Raw genomic sequence first — 15613 nt, 5'->3', positions numbered from 1 at the left:
TTTCACTCATATGTGGAATTTAAGAAACTTAACAGATGAACATAGGGGAAGGAAAAATAAAATACAAACAGGGAGGCAAACCATAAGAGACTCTTAAATACAGAGAACAAACTGAGGGTTGCAGGAGGGGAGGTAGGTCAGGGGGTGGACTAAATGGGTAATGGGCATTAAGGAATGCACTTTTCGGGATGAGCACTGGGTGTTGTATGTGAGAGATGAATTGCTGATCCTACTCCTGAAGCCAAGACTACTCTGTATGTTAACTAACTTGAATTAAAAAAAAATTAGTAAAGCTGAGAGTCTCAGACCAAAAAAAAAAAAATACGAAAATGTTGCTATATTATTGTGTTCATGAGATCCAGAAACTGATTTTGAAATATCTATAGGCATGGATATGCAGACATCATATCACCTTTCTTCCTAATATCAAATTTATTGAGATTTTTCTGCGGTTGTGTGTGCGACTAACATCTTGACCTTTCTTTATTTAATCTTACTTTTTTGAGGCACCAAGTAGGTGTCTCAGACTCATGAGAGTAGTTAGTATGGGGGACAAAAAGAGTGTACAAGCATAGCGTATCTCTTTGTGATGTTCTGTGCACATCTTTCTAGGTCCCTAGCACCTTGATGAAGGCAGCAGCCATCAGTTAAATAAAACAATCATTTCTCTTGATGGCAGCAGCCCTCATTATGGGTGCACCTGCCATGTTACTCACAACTGAGGGATTTCGCTGATGGAGCTGTAGATGAGTTATGCAGTGACTTTCCCTTCTATGTGGGGTTGATGATCAAGTAACACATGGGAAATTGAGACAAACACACATTAAAATATATTAACAATGATCTATTTTAAATAAAAATGCATTAAGGGCCCCTGGCTGGCTTAGTCGGAAGAGCACATGACTCTTGATCTTGGGGTCATGGGCTCGAGCCCCACGTTGAGTGGAGGGATTGCTTATATAAATAAATAAATAAACTTAGAAAAATAAATAGAAACATGTTCATGTGTCATTGTTACTTATACCTTTCTCACAAATTTTCTATCATCACCTTCATTGGAGCTTTAATATGGTTGGATTCAAGTCTGCGCTCTTTGTTCTGTAATTGTCCCAACTGTTCTTTGTTCCTTTCTTCTCCTTTCTTGCCTTCTTTTGGCTAAGTTGAGTATTGTTTAGTATGCCATTTTATCTCCTCTATTGACTTTTAGCTATACCTAATTGTGTGTGTGTGTGTGTGTTCGTTTTAGTGGTCACTTTAGAAATTATAATATGCAACTTTAACTTATCATGGTCTACCTTTGAATAATATTATGCTACTTTTTACCATCACTTCAGTTAATTTTTCTTATGATCATGAGGGAAAAAAAATCAATGCAATACCTATTATATTTATGTGAAGATTAGCTGTATTCAGATTTGCATTTGAAAATCAATGTGGATGCAAAGCTCTCCTCTGCCTAATCACAGAATTGATTATGCAGTTCACAGATGTGTGTCGTTGTTGGTCGCTGGCTTACCTGGCCATTTCGTTTCTTCAGAGACAAATAGCTCTTTGTTTTTCTCTTTTGAAATAACCAATGTAAATTAGGAAAACAAAAGGAAACATTTAGCAGAAACCTTTCTTTAAAGAGAAGATGAAGCAGGGCTTCTGGAATCCAGGCCATGGGGTAATGACCTTCTTTTTACATTGAAATTATCATTACTTTTTTTGCTCTCAGACTCTGGAACCATTTTATTGGGGTTGAGCTGATTAACTCATAGTTTCAGAATGTGAGTGGACTTGAGAGACTAGGTTTAGGAGACAAAACTCCGTGGCGTTTATCTTCATATCTTTCACAGATGAAACCCTTCCTGCCTCCCTGCATGACATGTGTGCCCCATTCCATTTGGCACTTCTGTGTCACAGAAGTTAGTGTCTTATGGACCCAGGGAATGAGTCAGCTCCTGCCACAGCGACATATGTATGGTAACTGCTTAGTATGTATTAATAATCAAAGATGGACCTTAATGAGTCCACAATTTCAGCTAGATTGATTGAGATACTCTCTGTGCCGACTAGCCATCTCTGGAAATTAGTTTTCTTGACTACCAAAGGAACATTTTTTTTAATGTCTTATTTATTTTCGAGAGAGGGAGAGAGAAAGAGAGAGAGTGCATGTATGGGAGCGGGGGAGGGGCAGAGAGAGGGAGACAGAGGATCTGAAGTGGGCTCTCAGCCTAGAGCCCACTTCAGGTCTTGAACACACAAACTGTGAGATCGTGGCCTGAGCCGAAACCAAGAGTTGGATGCTTAACCAGCTGAGGCACCCAAGTGCCCCCCCAAAGGAAAAATATTAAAAAACATTGGATGCCTTTACAAATAGTATGGTAAAATATTGCCCTTGCTTATAAAATGATTGAACTTCCAATGTTGAATCCTGTAGAATTCCATCTGTTATTATTTTACAATGAACAGGAGCTCATGTTACATGTCAGCATGTGCATTTAATTTTCAAAATTGCGTGTCATACCTTATAGTAGGTTATGCATGAGTGGTTATTTTAGCCTGATTAGCAATATTAATAAATAGAAAGAGGTGCGATTGTGATGGCTAAGAAAGGAAAAGAAGGTGTGCTTTATCACTCAGAATTACTTTCCAAAGTACTTTTACTTGTTTAATATACGCATTCAGATAACCCTCATCTGAAAACTCCTTTGCTTTTAACTGGCTACCTGAATAGCTGCTTTCCAGGTTCTTATCAGGAAATATAATCTCAGACTCACTGCCATTAATACCTTTCGAAAGCTCTGCAGAGAGAAACAATATTTATGGAGGACTGTCTGAAGTATTTGCTGTCCATCCATTTTTTAGATAAGTCATCACCAACCTGTTGTCTTACAGACCCCTGGGGGAACATGGAGTTATTGCAAGGTTGCCTGCAAATCCTCTATTGAAGGTATTATGATTGCTGTCATTGTTATCTATAAGGACACAACAGTGACATTGAATAGTTTGTTTGAAGGAATAGAGCCTCTTCCAACATCCAGGTCTTTACTTAGAAGAAAATCATGTGATAAATGAAGTCAGTAATGGGATACGGAGCTAGAGTTTCTAGGCTTTGAACTTAACTACTTGTGTTTCACACGCCACTTTAGCTTCCTGGGATCCAGGACATGAGCCTCGCAAAGGACCTAACCCAATCCTTGGTTTAGGTCAGTCACGCACTTGTGCATGGCTAGTCCTAAGCAGCAGGTGACACAGGGAGGGGGTGGCATGTCCACAGTTGCTGGTGCATTTCCTGGGATGCTCTAAGCTGTTCTTTGTGGCTGACAACCTTACAGGCGGCGGAGGCATCCTCTTTCAATACCGGTTTTTTCACTTTGAGTAAAGAAAATGAGTTTTCAAAACGTCTCCCTTTGAAACAGGACAGTAAGAGGAGCGGCATCCCAGGATGGCCAGTGACCGGGGGCGGCCAGGTGAGCCCTTGCTACCTGGGCTGTCACCCACAGAGCTGACCTGCAGTGGTTTCCACGGCCCCTTGCTTGTGGTCCCATATTGCATAGTGGATGCCCTGGTGCGTGTGCGCTAAGGGAGGGAAGCGTCAGGAGCACTGAATTCGAAAAAAGGAAGGTAACAGGAAGCACAAAAATGATAGCAATGCTGCTGAGTTACCTCTAAATGCTCTTCATTGAACCCGTAGATTGCGTTACTCTGATCTGAATTCATTAGAATTCACATCAAGATGCCTCTAGCTTTCTTTTTTTTTTTTAATTTTTTTTTAACGTTTATTTATTTTTGAGACAGAGAGAGACACAGCATGAACGGGGGAGGGGCAGAGAGAGAGGGAGACACAGAATCGGAAGCAGCCTCCAGGCTCTGAGCCATCAGCCCAGAGCCCGACGCGGGGCTCGACACAGGGCTCGAACTCGCGGACCGCGAGATGGTGACCCGAGCTGAAGTCGGACGCTTAACCGACTGAGCCACCCAGGTGCCCCAAGATGCCTCTAGCTTTCAAAAGCCAGTGGCAAAAGAGGGAAGACGATGATATCCAGTTCAGCTCTTCATTTATGAGTTATGACGACTACCCCGTGTGGGCAATACTTGCAAATAGTAACGTGAAAACCACTGTTTTCATCCGGTCATTCAGAAATAAAACAGATGATAAAAAATAACTATTTTTAGTGCAAAATATAAGAATTCCAAACACCCCGCCTTGGAGGCAGTTTTTAACCTATATTAGGTGTGGTCACATTTTTTAGTTATATTTAATGTACATTTTGTCCCCAAACTAAACATAAATTGATAGTTTAAAACTTGTCATCCAATCATGTTTTTTGTTATAAGTTCCTTAAAGTAAGTTAAACATGTTACTCATTAATGGGAAAATGTCAAATTTTATAGTTTTGTAATGCATATCTTTACATATAATGGTTAAATACGCTTTAATAATTCCTAACTAAAATAAAATATTTTTTTCTTACTTAAAAACACTCCTTAATGGTATTTCTCACAAAAGTGACACAATTAAAAAATTCCAGAGGGGATGTGTGACACAGGGAAACGGATTTGACAGTTAAGAGGTTTGGGAAATACTAATGGACATTAAATTTTAAGAAAACAAGAACAAAAGGAAAAGCAGGTAATAGAACAGTATGTATTATTTTATTTTCATTTGTTTTTTTTTAATGTTTTTTTATTTTTGAGAGAGAGGCAGAGAGAGAGACAGAGAGGGAGACAGAAGGAGACAGAGAATCCCAAGCAGGCTCCCTGTTGTCAGCTCAGAGCCCGATGTGGGGCTCAAACCCACGAACTGTGAGATCATGACCTGACCCAAAATCAAGAGTCAGACACTTAACCGACTGAGCCACCCAGGCACCCCAATATGTATTATTTTATAAAAGGCAAACAAACAAAAGAAATCATCCTTAATATGCAATCTTTCTGTACACATACGTTTAAATGTACAAAGTATTAAAAAAAGGTGTGAAAGAATACACACCAGACTGTTAATAGTGCCAATTTTTGAGGAAGAAAACAGCTTCAGGCCAGGTGCGGAGAGATAAAGGAGATATGTGTTTATGTGCTGTGTATTACTTTTGTAATAATAATGATAATAGTAATAGTAATAATGGAAAACAAAAAGCTAAGGGGTTGCGGTGGCCAACAGAATGTGTTAGATCTCCTATTGCAGAGAGTGTTAACGGATCCATGATCCCAGCTGCTACCCCCTGAATCCATCACTGTGAATTCTGTCTGGGCTGCACTTCCCACAGGCTGCTCCCAGCCAATGATTATGTTGGGGGCATTGGGGGTTGGGAAGGAGATACTAAGGCAGGGCTGTTCCTCTGACAGACAAAACTCTTAAAACTGCAGTTTATGATCTGCCTTCCTTCCCTCCATCCTTCCCACCCTTCCAACATCCTCCCCTCCCTCCCTCCTTTCTGTCTCCCACCCCAACCCCCACCCAGTGCTCAGCATCTCAGTTTGACAGCAAACTTTTCCAAGTCTTTTCCTTTTCCGACTCCCTCCCCATCTTCCCTTACTGGTATCCCGGCTCCCAAACCTCTTGCACCTCTAACCCCATCTTTAGGTCCTTTTAGAGGACCCAGGCTCACATAAAGCTTCAAAAGAGAAAGTTAATTGTAGACAATGCCTAGCACTGTGCTGTCGGAGCACTAAACATTGCTGGGGTTCTGGTGGCAGCCACCGTGAGGGATGGGCATAAGCTCTCTCATGGCAGTGTGGAGGTTTATGGTATTTCTAATTATATCTAATATTTAGTCCCTTGGGGATGATTTATTTATCAATCAAGATTCTTAATATAAATAGAAAATATTAAATGTATAAATGCAATTTAAAATTTTCTTTAAAAAAATTTTTTTTAACTTTTATTTTTTGAGAGAGAGAGTGAGCACGTGCGAGGGGAGGGGAGGGAGAGGGGAACTGAGAATCTGAAGCAGGCTCTGCGCTGACAGCAAAGAGCCCGACTTGGGGCTCGAACCCGCGAACCATGAGATCATGACCTGAGTCAAAGTCGGACGCTTAACTGACTGAGCCACCTAGGTGCCCCCCAATTTTTTGTAATGTTTATTTATTCTTGAGAGAGAGTGTGTGCATGCATGAGCAGGGGAGGGGCAGAGAGAGACAGAGAGAGAGAGAGGGAGACCGGGAATCCAAAGCAGGCTCTGTGCTGACAGGAGAGGGCCTGACGTGGGGGTCCAACTTACCAACTACGAGATCATGACCTGAGCTGAATCGGATGCTTAACCTACTGAACCGCCCAGGCACACCCAATTTAAAATTTTCAAAGAAGTTTAACACCCAAAGTTGGTGAAGGGAAAGAAATGTTAATCATCACCCTTAAAGGTAATTGTAAATATTTGTAATTTTATAAGTAAAATACTAAGATATGAGGCGGTTCTTAAAACTTCAGGAAAAAAGAGCCTTTTGGATTTGAAAACTTAATCCACATTCTGTACCGATTAGGAAACAAAAAGTCAACTCAGTGGAATGGTATTTAGTTGAATTCACATTTAGGAAAGATTAAACCAGGGTGTTCACCTGGATGGTGTGCAGTAATGTGTTGGTAAGTATTTAATAACATGTTCTCTTGGTGGGGGCCAGGGGGCAAGGTATGCAAACATATATTTACATCGATTTATTATAAATTTTACTGGTACAAAGGATGTGTAGCTCACAACTTACCACTAATAATATCAGTCCTCTTTCTTTGTAAATTCCAGGCAACCAGTTGATTTTCACAGAGTGCTAATCAACTAATTTTTGCGAAATTCCTGTATCGGTAGCCGGCCTATGGTTTAACAATTAGAATTATATCCCAATCCATTTACTCTTTTCCCAAAAAACTTGTCATTAAATCTATGTGAGCTACCATAAAATATTTCTCACCGTTGTGCAGATTATACTCATTAAGCTGAAACGTCTCTGTTTTTGCACTACTTCTGAGTTGAATCTGCGTTATTAACATTTTCCTCACTTTCTTAAGTCTGGACGTTCGACACAGCAATCAATAAAGCCCTGAACAGTTTCCATAGTGTGACTGCTCCCGCAGTTTCAAGCTGCTACCTTGATGTCACTGAACGCAAGGCAGGAAGACAGGAGCAGAAGCCCGCCATTACATGAGGCTGCCAAGGGGTAGATACCATAGGCCCGGAATAACCTTCAGACCAGAGACAACAGAAGATAACAGCAAAGTGTAGTAAGATAATTAAGGGCTGATGCATTTTGAATTATTATTACCTTTGCTTTATATATAATCGATTGAACGGTAAGTCTCTGTAATTTTATTTGAGTAAATAGCCAGATCTAACAGCCGGCTTACGAAATGCTTGAAAATCTATCAGCTGGTCTTCATGAGCTGGAGCAAGCCTGCTCCAACACACCGCTGAAGGTAGGGGACAGTAGGGCTTAAGTTTCAAACAAATACCAGGAGCCAAAGGCTCGCTTTGGTGAATGAGGAGTGTCCCAGAGGTCTCTTGATGAGAGAAAGGGGAGGCAGGGAGGGAGGTGTAGCCAAATGACAGGACTGAAGGAAGCAGGGTTTATCCGGTTGTCACTTCCTCCTTTTCAATATTGCTCACGTTGGCTGCTTTTGATCCTCATTGCCACCAGCCTGACCTAGATCTCAGTACACAAGTCTGGATTCCGGCCCTGCTTCCCAGTTAGTCTTCCTGCCTGCACATGCTCCCCCGACTGTCTACCCTACAGTTAGCTTCCAGAATCGTCTTCCCACACACGTCTTTGCATGTTTTACTACCCATTGAGCACCTCCCCCAAGTATAAATTCTAAACTGAGAATGTTTCAAAATTTTTCAAAATCCCGCCCTCGCCTTTCCACTTTACCCCTACACTTCTGCTATTCATTCCCCCAGTAGGAAGAACTGGCCTCTGACCTATCTATCTGACCTTGTTGAATATGCCAGTCACATTTAGGTTTCTGAGGCTTTGTGGACACCACTGTTGTGTTCAAAATGTCTCATTCCACACAACTGTATTTGCAACCTGTTCTTTTTAAAAAAATTTTTTTTTAATTTTTTAATTTATTTTTGAGACAGAGAGAGACAGAGCATGAGCAGGGGAGGGGCAGAGAGAGAGGGAGACACAGAATCTGAAGCGGGCTCCAGGCTCTGAGCTGTCAGCACAGAGCCGGGTGCAGGGCTCGAACTCACGGACTGTGAGATCATGACCTGAGCTGAAGTCGGACGCTCAACCGACTGAGCCACCCAGGCGCCCCCCCTCTTTTTTTTTTTAATGAAGTACCTCAAATCCTAAATACTTCAAAAACTGTTGTGTCATGAACCTTCCTCCTCTGAACACTTACAGCACTTAAAGTTTGTACCACTTGTTACGTATATGTTGTTTTGCAGTCTTACGTATTTCTCACACTCCCATTTAGGTAAATCCATGCCATGGTGTCCTAACTAGACCACAGACTTCTTGGGGGCAGAATTGATAGATACTTGGCAGATACTTCTTGTCGATGTCAAGAAATTGATGTATTCCAGGATAGAGTATTCCCCGATGGAATTCTTTGGTTTGACCCAAGTCGTTTCTGATACTTTTTTTTTTTTTAAACTCTTTATTGCTTAATCCTTTGCTTGTTGGAAATACAGTTGGAAATGTGAAGTTTATTTGCACATGGCTTTTTTTAACTAGTCTACTTGAGCATCAGAGGGATTTAAACAATGGATATTTATTTTCTCACAGTTCTGGAGGCTGGAGGCCCAACAGGGACCTGGTGAGGTCTCTCTTCCTAGCTTGTGATAGCTGTCCTCTCACTGTGTCCTCTGTGTGAGCAGAGGGAGAGAGATCTCTGGTGTCACCAGACTTACCAGATTAAAGCCCCACACTTATGACCTCAGCCTTAATTACCTCTTTTTTTTTTAAATGTTTATTGATTTTGTGAGAGAGACAGAGAGAGAGTTGGGGAGGGGCAGAGAGAGAGGCAAACAGAGAATACCAAGCAGGCTCTGCACTGTTAGCACAGAGCCCGACACTGGGCTCCAACACACGAACCCGTGAGATTATGACTTGAGCTGAAGTCAAGAGTCAGATGCTCAACTGACTGAGCCACCCAGGCGCCCCAACCTTCATAACCTCCTTAAAGCCTCATCTCCAAATAGAGTCACGTTGGGGGTAAGGGCTTCAACGTATGAATTTTAGGGTGACACAATTCAGTCCATCACACCTTTTAAATTGAGTTTGTATTTTTCAAAATGGCGTTTTATTTCTCTTTGATTGTACAGTGATACTCCCTTTACACCCTACCCCCATGATTAAGTGAATATATTATTCAAATCAAGAGCTGAAAAGTCCTGAATGTTGAAGCTGATGCACCATGACAGTAGGAGCACGGAGGCAATGGCACAGTGGTGTAGAGCACAGACTCTAAGCCAGACTGTTATGGTTTCAACCTGACTGCCGTTCAGTAGCTGTATAATTTGGGTCATGTTCCTCAACCTCTCTTTGCCTCAGTTTCCTTATGTGCAACATGAGAATGATAGTAATGGTCCTACTTTATAGGAGAGTGATGATTGTGGTAGTGGAGGTTAAATGAGTTAATGTGTGAAAAACACCTGGCATATTAACTATTATGTTTATCTTGGAAATCTCATTTTAAATGCCTGTAGCAGTATATTGTGTCTCCATAGCACCCCCGTGAGGCAGGTAATGGTATGGGAACATTGTTTAATGCTTACGTCAAGTAGAGAAGACCATATTGTCCCCCAAAAAGAGTTAGCCATAAGTCAATAGAAGCACTGGCAAAAAGGATTCTGGCAAAAGTCACACATGTATCACTTACCACTTATGTTCAATTCCCCTGAATTCAACAAATATTTACTGAGAACTTAACATGCAAAATTATGGTCAGTGCTGAGATAAAGGTGTATATAGATACCACTTTGAGCACAAAAGAGGGCTGGCTCCAAGGCTTAGCTTGAAGGGGATGGTGACAACTGGGAGGACTTCTTGGAAGTGACGATGTCTGAGCCAAATTTCGAAGAATGAGTAAAGGCTGAAGGCAAAGTGCCAGTTACCAATGATATACTGAGTGATTTTATTTTTAAAAAAGATTCAACAGTATTTCTTCGGCAGTGAAAATTCTCTGGTATTAGAGTCAGCAGTTATTGAGAAGTGGAAAACTATTCCAGCAAAAATAGTGGAAATCGTGACTTCTTAGGATATCTCAGGGAATGGGTCAGGTGAGTGGGCCTTGCCTTCATGTGTGAATGGGAACTCGAGGCACACAGAACAACAACCACAAAAGTGTGAGGACTGTTATGACAGTGGAAGTCTAGGGTACTCTGGGAGCACACAGCAGGGGGAAGTCATGGAGGCCTTCCTTGAGGAAGCAGCATTTAAACCTAAGTGATACTTAGGGATTATTCAGAGAAGAGAAGGGGAAGAATTTCTCAGGAAGAGGAACAACATGTGCAAAGGCCTAGTGATGAGACTGTGACAGTTTCTTTAAAAAAACAAGTCTCTAGTGGCTGAGAGTGGCTGAGATGAGGCTGCATAGGTAGGCTGGGGCCAGCTGAGAAGGTTGTAGGAAACCATCTCAACGGAGATTAGATTTTAACCCGAGGGCAACTGGAAGCCTTTGAAAAGTTTTTAGTGGGGTGGGGACATGCTCAGATTTACATATTCAAATAATCACCACTGTGGCTGTGGGCAGAATTGATAGGATAGTTTCTGTGCAGTCGGGTGAAACTTAAAAAGAAAAAATAACCCAATGCACTAACCTTTGTCATTTGACTTGAGACACCACAAAACCATAATAAGGAAAATTTCAAAACACGATGATGAAAAAAACTACCCGTAGTTCTCTTGCTTTGACTATACTTGACTTCTTCTCTGTCCCTTCTTTTGTGCACTCTTTTTCCCCTTGCTTATTCATTTCTCACACAGTCCCAGGGTGGTGTGAGACTTCCTTGGCATTCGTTAATCATGGCTAAATAAATCCCAGCTGTTACTCGACCTCCAGGTTGAGGAGTTGCCAGAATGAGAAGCATCTCAACTGTAAATCAATTTTCAGTGGTGGCTCTTACTTGTGACTTTGAATTGGGGGGTCGTGTTTGATACCATGGTTGGCTTTCTCTGTTCACAGTAGCTTCCTCATTGCAAGTCTCCTCAAGCTGGGTGGCACTGGCTTCTCACTTTACCTTAGACCCAACTGCTCTAAAGCACGACCATCTGTCATGGTTTAAATTATCGTGCGGGGGCGCCTGGGTGGCGCAGTCAGTTAAGCGTCCGACTTCAGCCAGGTCACGATCTCGCGGTCTGTGAGTTCGAGCCCCGCGTCGGGCTCTGGGCTGATGGCTCGGAGCCTGGAGCCTGTTTCCGATTCTGTGTCTCCCTCTCTCTCTGCTCCTCCCCCTTTCATGCTCTCTCTCTGTCCCAAAAATAAATTAAAAAACGTTGAAAAAAAAATTTTTTTTTAAATAATAAAAAAAAATAAATTATCGTGCGGTTAGCATCTATTCCCCTCCTCTCCTACCACTCGCAGGGCATGCTTCTTGATCTCATTGATACTGGAGTTGGCCATGTGATTTGCTTCGGCCAAAAGTTTGATAAATGTGTCATGAAATGGAGCCTTCCATGCGTCTGCACACTGGACTTGTGTTCAGAGCTCCACTCTGAGAAGTACATATGCCAAGTGACCATGGATCTGGGGAGGATCAGAGACATGTGGAACAGGTATGTGACCAGCCAACAGCCCAGTGCGGGTGATCTGTGCCTACAGAAGAGTCACTTGGCTGTGGCCCACCTACGACCCTCGAATTCAGTTGTCATAGGGCACTGGGATTGTTCTATAGCATTATGGTGACAAGAGCTGACTACATTAACTGTGTCTGATGGTCTTCTCCCAGGGCTCCTTGGAGAGAATTTTGTATATGCCACAGACTCTGCATAAGAAGACTAAATTTTAAGTTAGTCTGGCCACTTTTCACAATGTAGTACTATGCATTTATATATCACATATCATTAAACCTTCATTAGGGCCGGACAGCATGGAAGTAAGAGTAAGAACACAGCTCCTGAGCTTTTAAACTTTAAAGCCTGATGGACTTAGGTAACCATATAAATAAATGGCATAATTACAAGTGGAGGTAAAATCCCTTGAACACAGTTCTGTTGGCGCATAAACAAGAAAACCTGAGCTAAAGTGAGGAGTCTGAAGGTCTGCTATGAAATCATGGAACTGAGATCTAAAGAATAAGTGATAATAGTAATACTTCTGGAAATACCAATAATAAATATTTCAATAGACCTCACTTGTTACTGGATCGGGCTGTGAGGGCTTTAAAAATATGGACTTGTTTATGGGATATCTTGGTAGCTTAATTGGTTGGGCATCTGACTTCAGGTCATGTCATGATCTCACTGTTTGTGGGATCCAGCCCCTCATCGGGCTCTGCACTGACAGTGCGGAGTCTGCTTGGGATTCTCTGTCTCCCTCTTTCTCTGACCCTCCTCTACTCATGCACGCATACTCTCTCTCTCTCAAAAATAAATAAAAATAGGGACTTGTTTAGGGAGCGTCTGGATGGCTCAGTTGGTTGAGCGTCTGACTCTCGATCTCACTTCAAGTCTTGATCTCAGGGCTGTGAGTTCAAGCCATCGAGCCTACTTAAAATATATATATATATATATATATATATATATATATATATATATATATATAATTTGTTTAGTCCTCACAGTTCCTCTCGTTAGCAATTATCCCAGTGAAAAGTGGGGGTGGTGGCTGAGGCCACATCCTCAGTCTGAGGGAACAGCATGAGGAAGGGCCTTGGAATGGGTGCAGGCACAGCACGCCTGGGCAACTGAAAAGTGTCCATGGGCAGAGAGCCCCTGGGATGAGAGGAAATGGTGAGGTGAAGGGGCAGCTGTGGAGTACAGCTGTGGACCTTACTAAGGATTTTGATCTTACCATTGAGAACAATAAGTCACTGAAGGGTTTTAAGTAGGACGTGGAACAGGTGATATGATCAGGTTAGCCTTAATATAGAGAGTTCAGGCTGTTGAAAGGAGAATGGACTGACAGGGCCCAAGGTGGAGGGTGGTGAAAGGAAAGCAGAAAGGGGGATCTTGCAATAAACCAGGTGTGAAATAATGGTAACTTAGGCTAGAGTGATGAGCATGGAAATGGAGAGAAGGGGGCATAGTTGAGTGATATTCGGAGACAAAGTCTGCAGTTTAATGATTTAATGGAGACCTGTGTATTATTTCTTAGCTTCTCTGTTGAATATCAACGTGTCACACATATCTCTGCAATCCCCACATGGGCTTCCCAGTGGAGCCACCGAGCTTGGAGGAAGGAGTGGTTTTCTGGTTCAGCAACTGCTCTTCGGAAGATGTGAGGGACCCGCCGCCGATTAGTGAAGCATGGTACCAGAGGCATTGAAAGAAATAAATGCCTGGGTGGACCACGTTCTGGGTTTGCACCAGTGGTCACCCCCTGGAAATACGAACTTGACAAATATGAGTGCATAACAATTTACGGTTCAGGTATCGAAAGCTTTAACTGTCCTTGAAATATCATCATTTAAAATTTCCATGAAGGAATCAATGACTCACATGGAGAATACTGAGTAGACTTGAAGCATGTCTTCGGTGCTGGGGCTTCCCACAGTGATTTAAGATGGATTTCCTATTGCTTTTCCAAGGTTTAGGAGGGCACTGGGCCCTTCTCTGGGAACTGAACTTCTGTTCACTTAATGTTTCCTAGTCTCAGAAGCTGATTCTCACCTAAGTGCATGTTCAACCTAGGATGAATGCAAATTTAAGAAGTTTAACTATATTCTGTTCACCTCCTCCACTTAAAGAAAATCTGATTTGGGTTTTAAATGCCTTTTGGGATATATTAGAATATTTTAGGTGATAAACAGGTTAGGAAGAGTTCGCTTCTGGTAGGTTTTTCCTGAGCATTTCAAATATTGAATTTTCAAGTAGAATTATTTGATTGTAATTCGGGGATACCAATACTATTTAATATAATACCTTTAAAAAAGATTTCTAAGATAAAAAAAAGGGAATGTGCTTAATGTATAAGGCATTTTGTGTCAAAAATATAGTTTTACTCTTAAAATAGGTTATTAAAATGTGAGGTACAACCTTCCAGGTATAAAGGAAATAAGTCATCGGTAATGTACAGTATGGTGACAATAATAATGCTGTGTTGCCAAAAAGACATTTATTATGTAAATATATGGGCATCATACATGTACTAATTTCCTATGGCTATTATAACAAAGTACTACAAAGTTGGTGTTTTAAAAACAATGCATATTTATTCTCTTACAGTGCCGGAGATCACTGTAAGTCTAAATCAGTTTTACTGGTCCCAAACCAAGGTGCCAACAGAGCTCTGCTTTCTCCAAGACTCCAAGGCAGAGTCCATTTCCCTGCCTTTTCCACCTTCTAGAACTGCGTTCCTTGGCTCGTGTCCCCTCCTCCATCTTCAAAACCAGCAGGATAGCAGCCATTCTCTCTGACTTTGCTTCCTTCTTCTCTAGTCACATGGCTTTCTTCTCTTCTGTGTCAAATCTCCCCTTACCTCCCTCTTATAAGAATACTTGTTGGTAACACATTTTGAGCCCACACAGGCAATCCAAGACTGTCTCCCCATCTCAACATCTTTAATTTAGTCACATCTGCAAAGTCCATTTTGCCAATATACAGTCACATTCACAAGCTCCAAGGATGGGGACCTGGGTGTCTATTTCGGGTGACTATCCAATATCCAGTACTCTAAAGGCAGTACTGTCTAATTCCACTGAGTAGTACATTTGTGTACTGGGACACACTCAGTAACTACCCTCTCTTTTTTTGTGGTAAAATAGGTCTAAAATAAGATTTACCATTACAAAAAAGAGATTTACCATTTTTACCACGTTTAGGTGTGAGTTCAGTGGCATTACGTACATTCACATTGTTATGCAGTCATCACTGCCATCCATCTCCAGAACTTTTCATCGTCGCAAACTGAAGCTCTGTACCCATTAAACATTAACTTCTATTCTCTCTTCCCCCCAGCCCCTGACAACCACCATTCTACTTACTGTCTCTTTAATTTGACTCTTCTAGGAATCTCATATGAGTGAAATCATACAATTTTTTAAATACTTTTATTTTTATTTTTTTATTTGAGAGAGAGAGTATGTGCATGAGCTGGGGGAGGCACAGGGAGAGGACGAGAGAGAATCTTAAGCAGGCTCCATGATCAGTGCAGAGCCCAATATGGGACTCAGTCTCATGACCCTGGCCTCATGACCTGAGCCGAAATTGACTGTTAGATACTCTACAGACTGAGCCACCATGGTGCCCCTAAATGCTTTTATAGATACATTTTTAAGTGACTTTTTTAAACTTGCTGATCTTAATACAAATGTTTCAGATTGTTTATTTTGTGGCATACGCATGGCTCTCAGGGCAGCATCTAATGTGAAAGTTAGATACAGTTGAAAGCAGGCACTAACCTTCTTGGGATAATTGCTGGAAACTTTCAGAGACCTTGACTTCTATCATTCCAATAAAGAAAAGGAATATTAAAATTTCCTTAAAAAAAAAAGGATTGGGGCGCCTGGGTGGCTCAATCGCTAAGGTGTCT

The 15613-nt window shown here is 41.7% G+C and overlaps 1 protein-coding gene across 42 annotated transcripts in view; it reads left to right on the top strand.

The window, feature by feature from the left end:
- The window catches only part of LOC123382714, a 102831-nt gene that overhangs the window by 49422 nt on the left and 37796 nt on the right, over positions 1-15613 (top strand). For 10 of the 42 annotated variants that reach the window (XM_045048506.1, XM_045048505.1, XM_045048504.1 and 7 more), the window contains one exon: positions 11507-11697. The exons of 25 other annotated variants lie outside the window; for them this stretch is intronic. In XM_045048506.1, the coding sequence (XP_044904441.1) occupies positions 11507-11697 (191 nt within the window). Of the gene's footprint in view, positions 1-1838; positions 2199-3783; positions 3828-11506; positions 11698-13237; positions 14235-15613 lie in introns of those variants that run through there. 7 more of the 42 variants (XR_006591542.1, XR_006591534.1, XR_006591544.1 and 4 more) reach the window with 5 other exon arrangements.

This window comes from Felis catus, chromosome F1 (assembly GCF_018350175.1).
Source record: "Felis catus isolate Fca126 chromosome F1, F.catus_Fca126_mat1.0, whole genome shotgun sequence".
Classification (NCBI taxonomy): domain Eukaryota; kingdom Metazoa; phylum Chordata; class Mammalia; order Carnivora; family Felidae; genus Felis; species Felis catus.
This window is presented reverse-complemented; position numbering and strand designations above follow the sequence as displayed.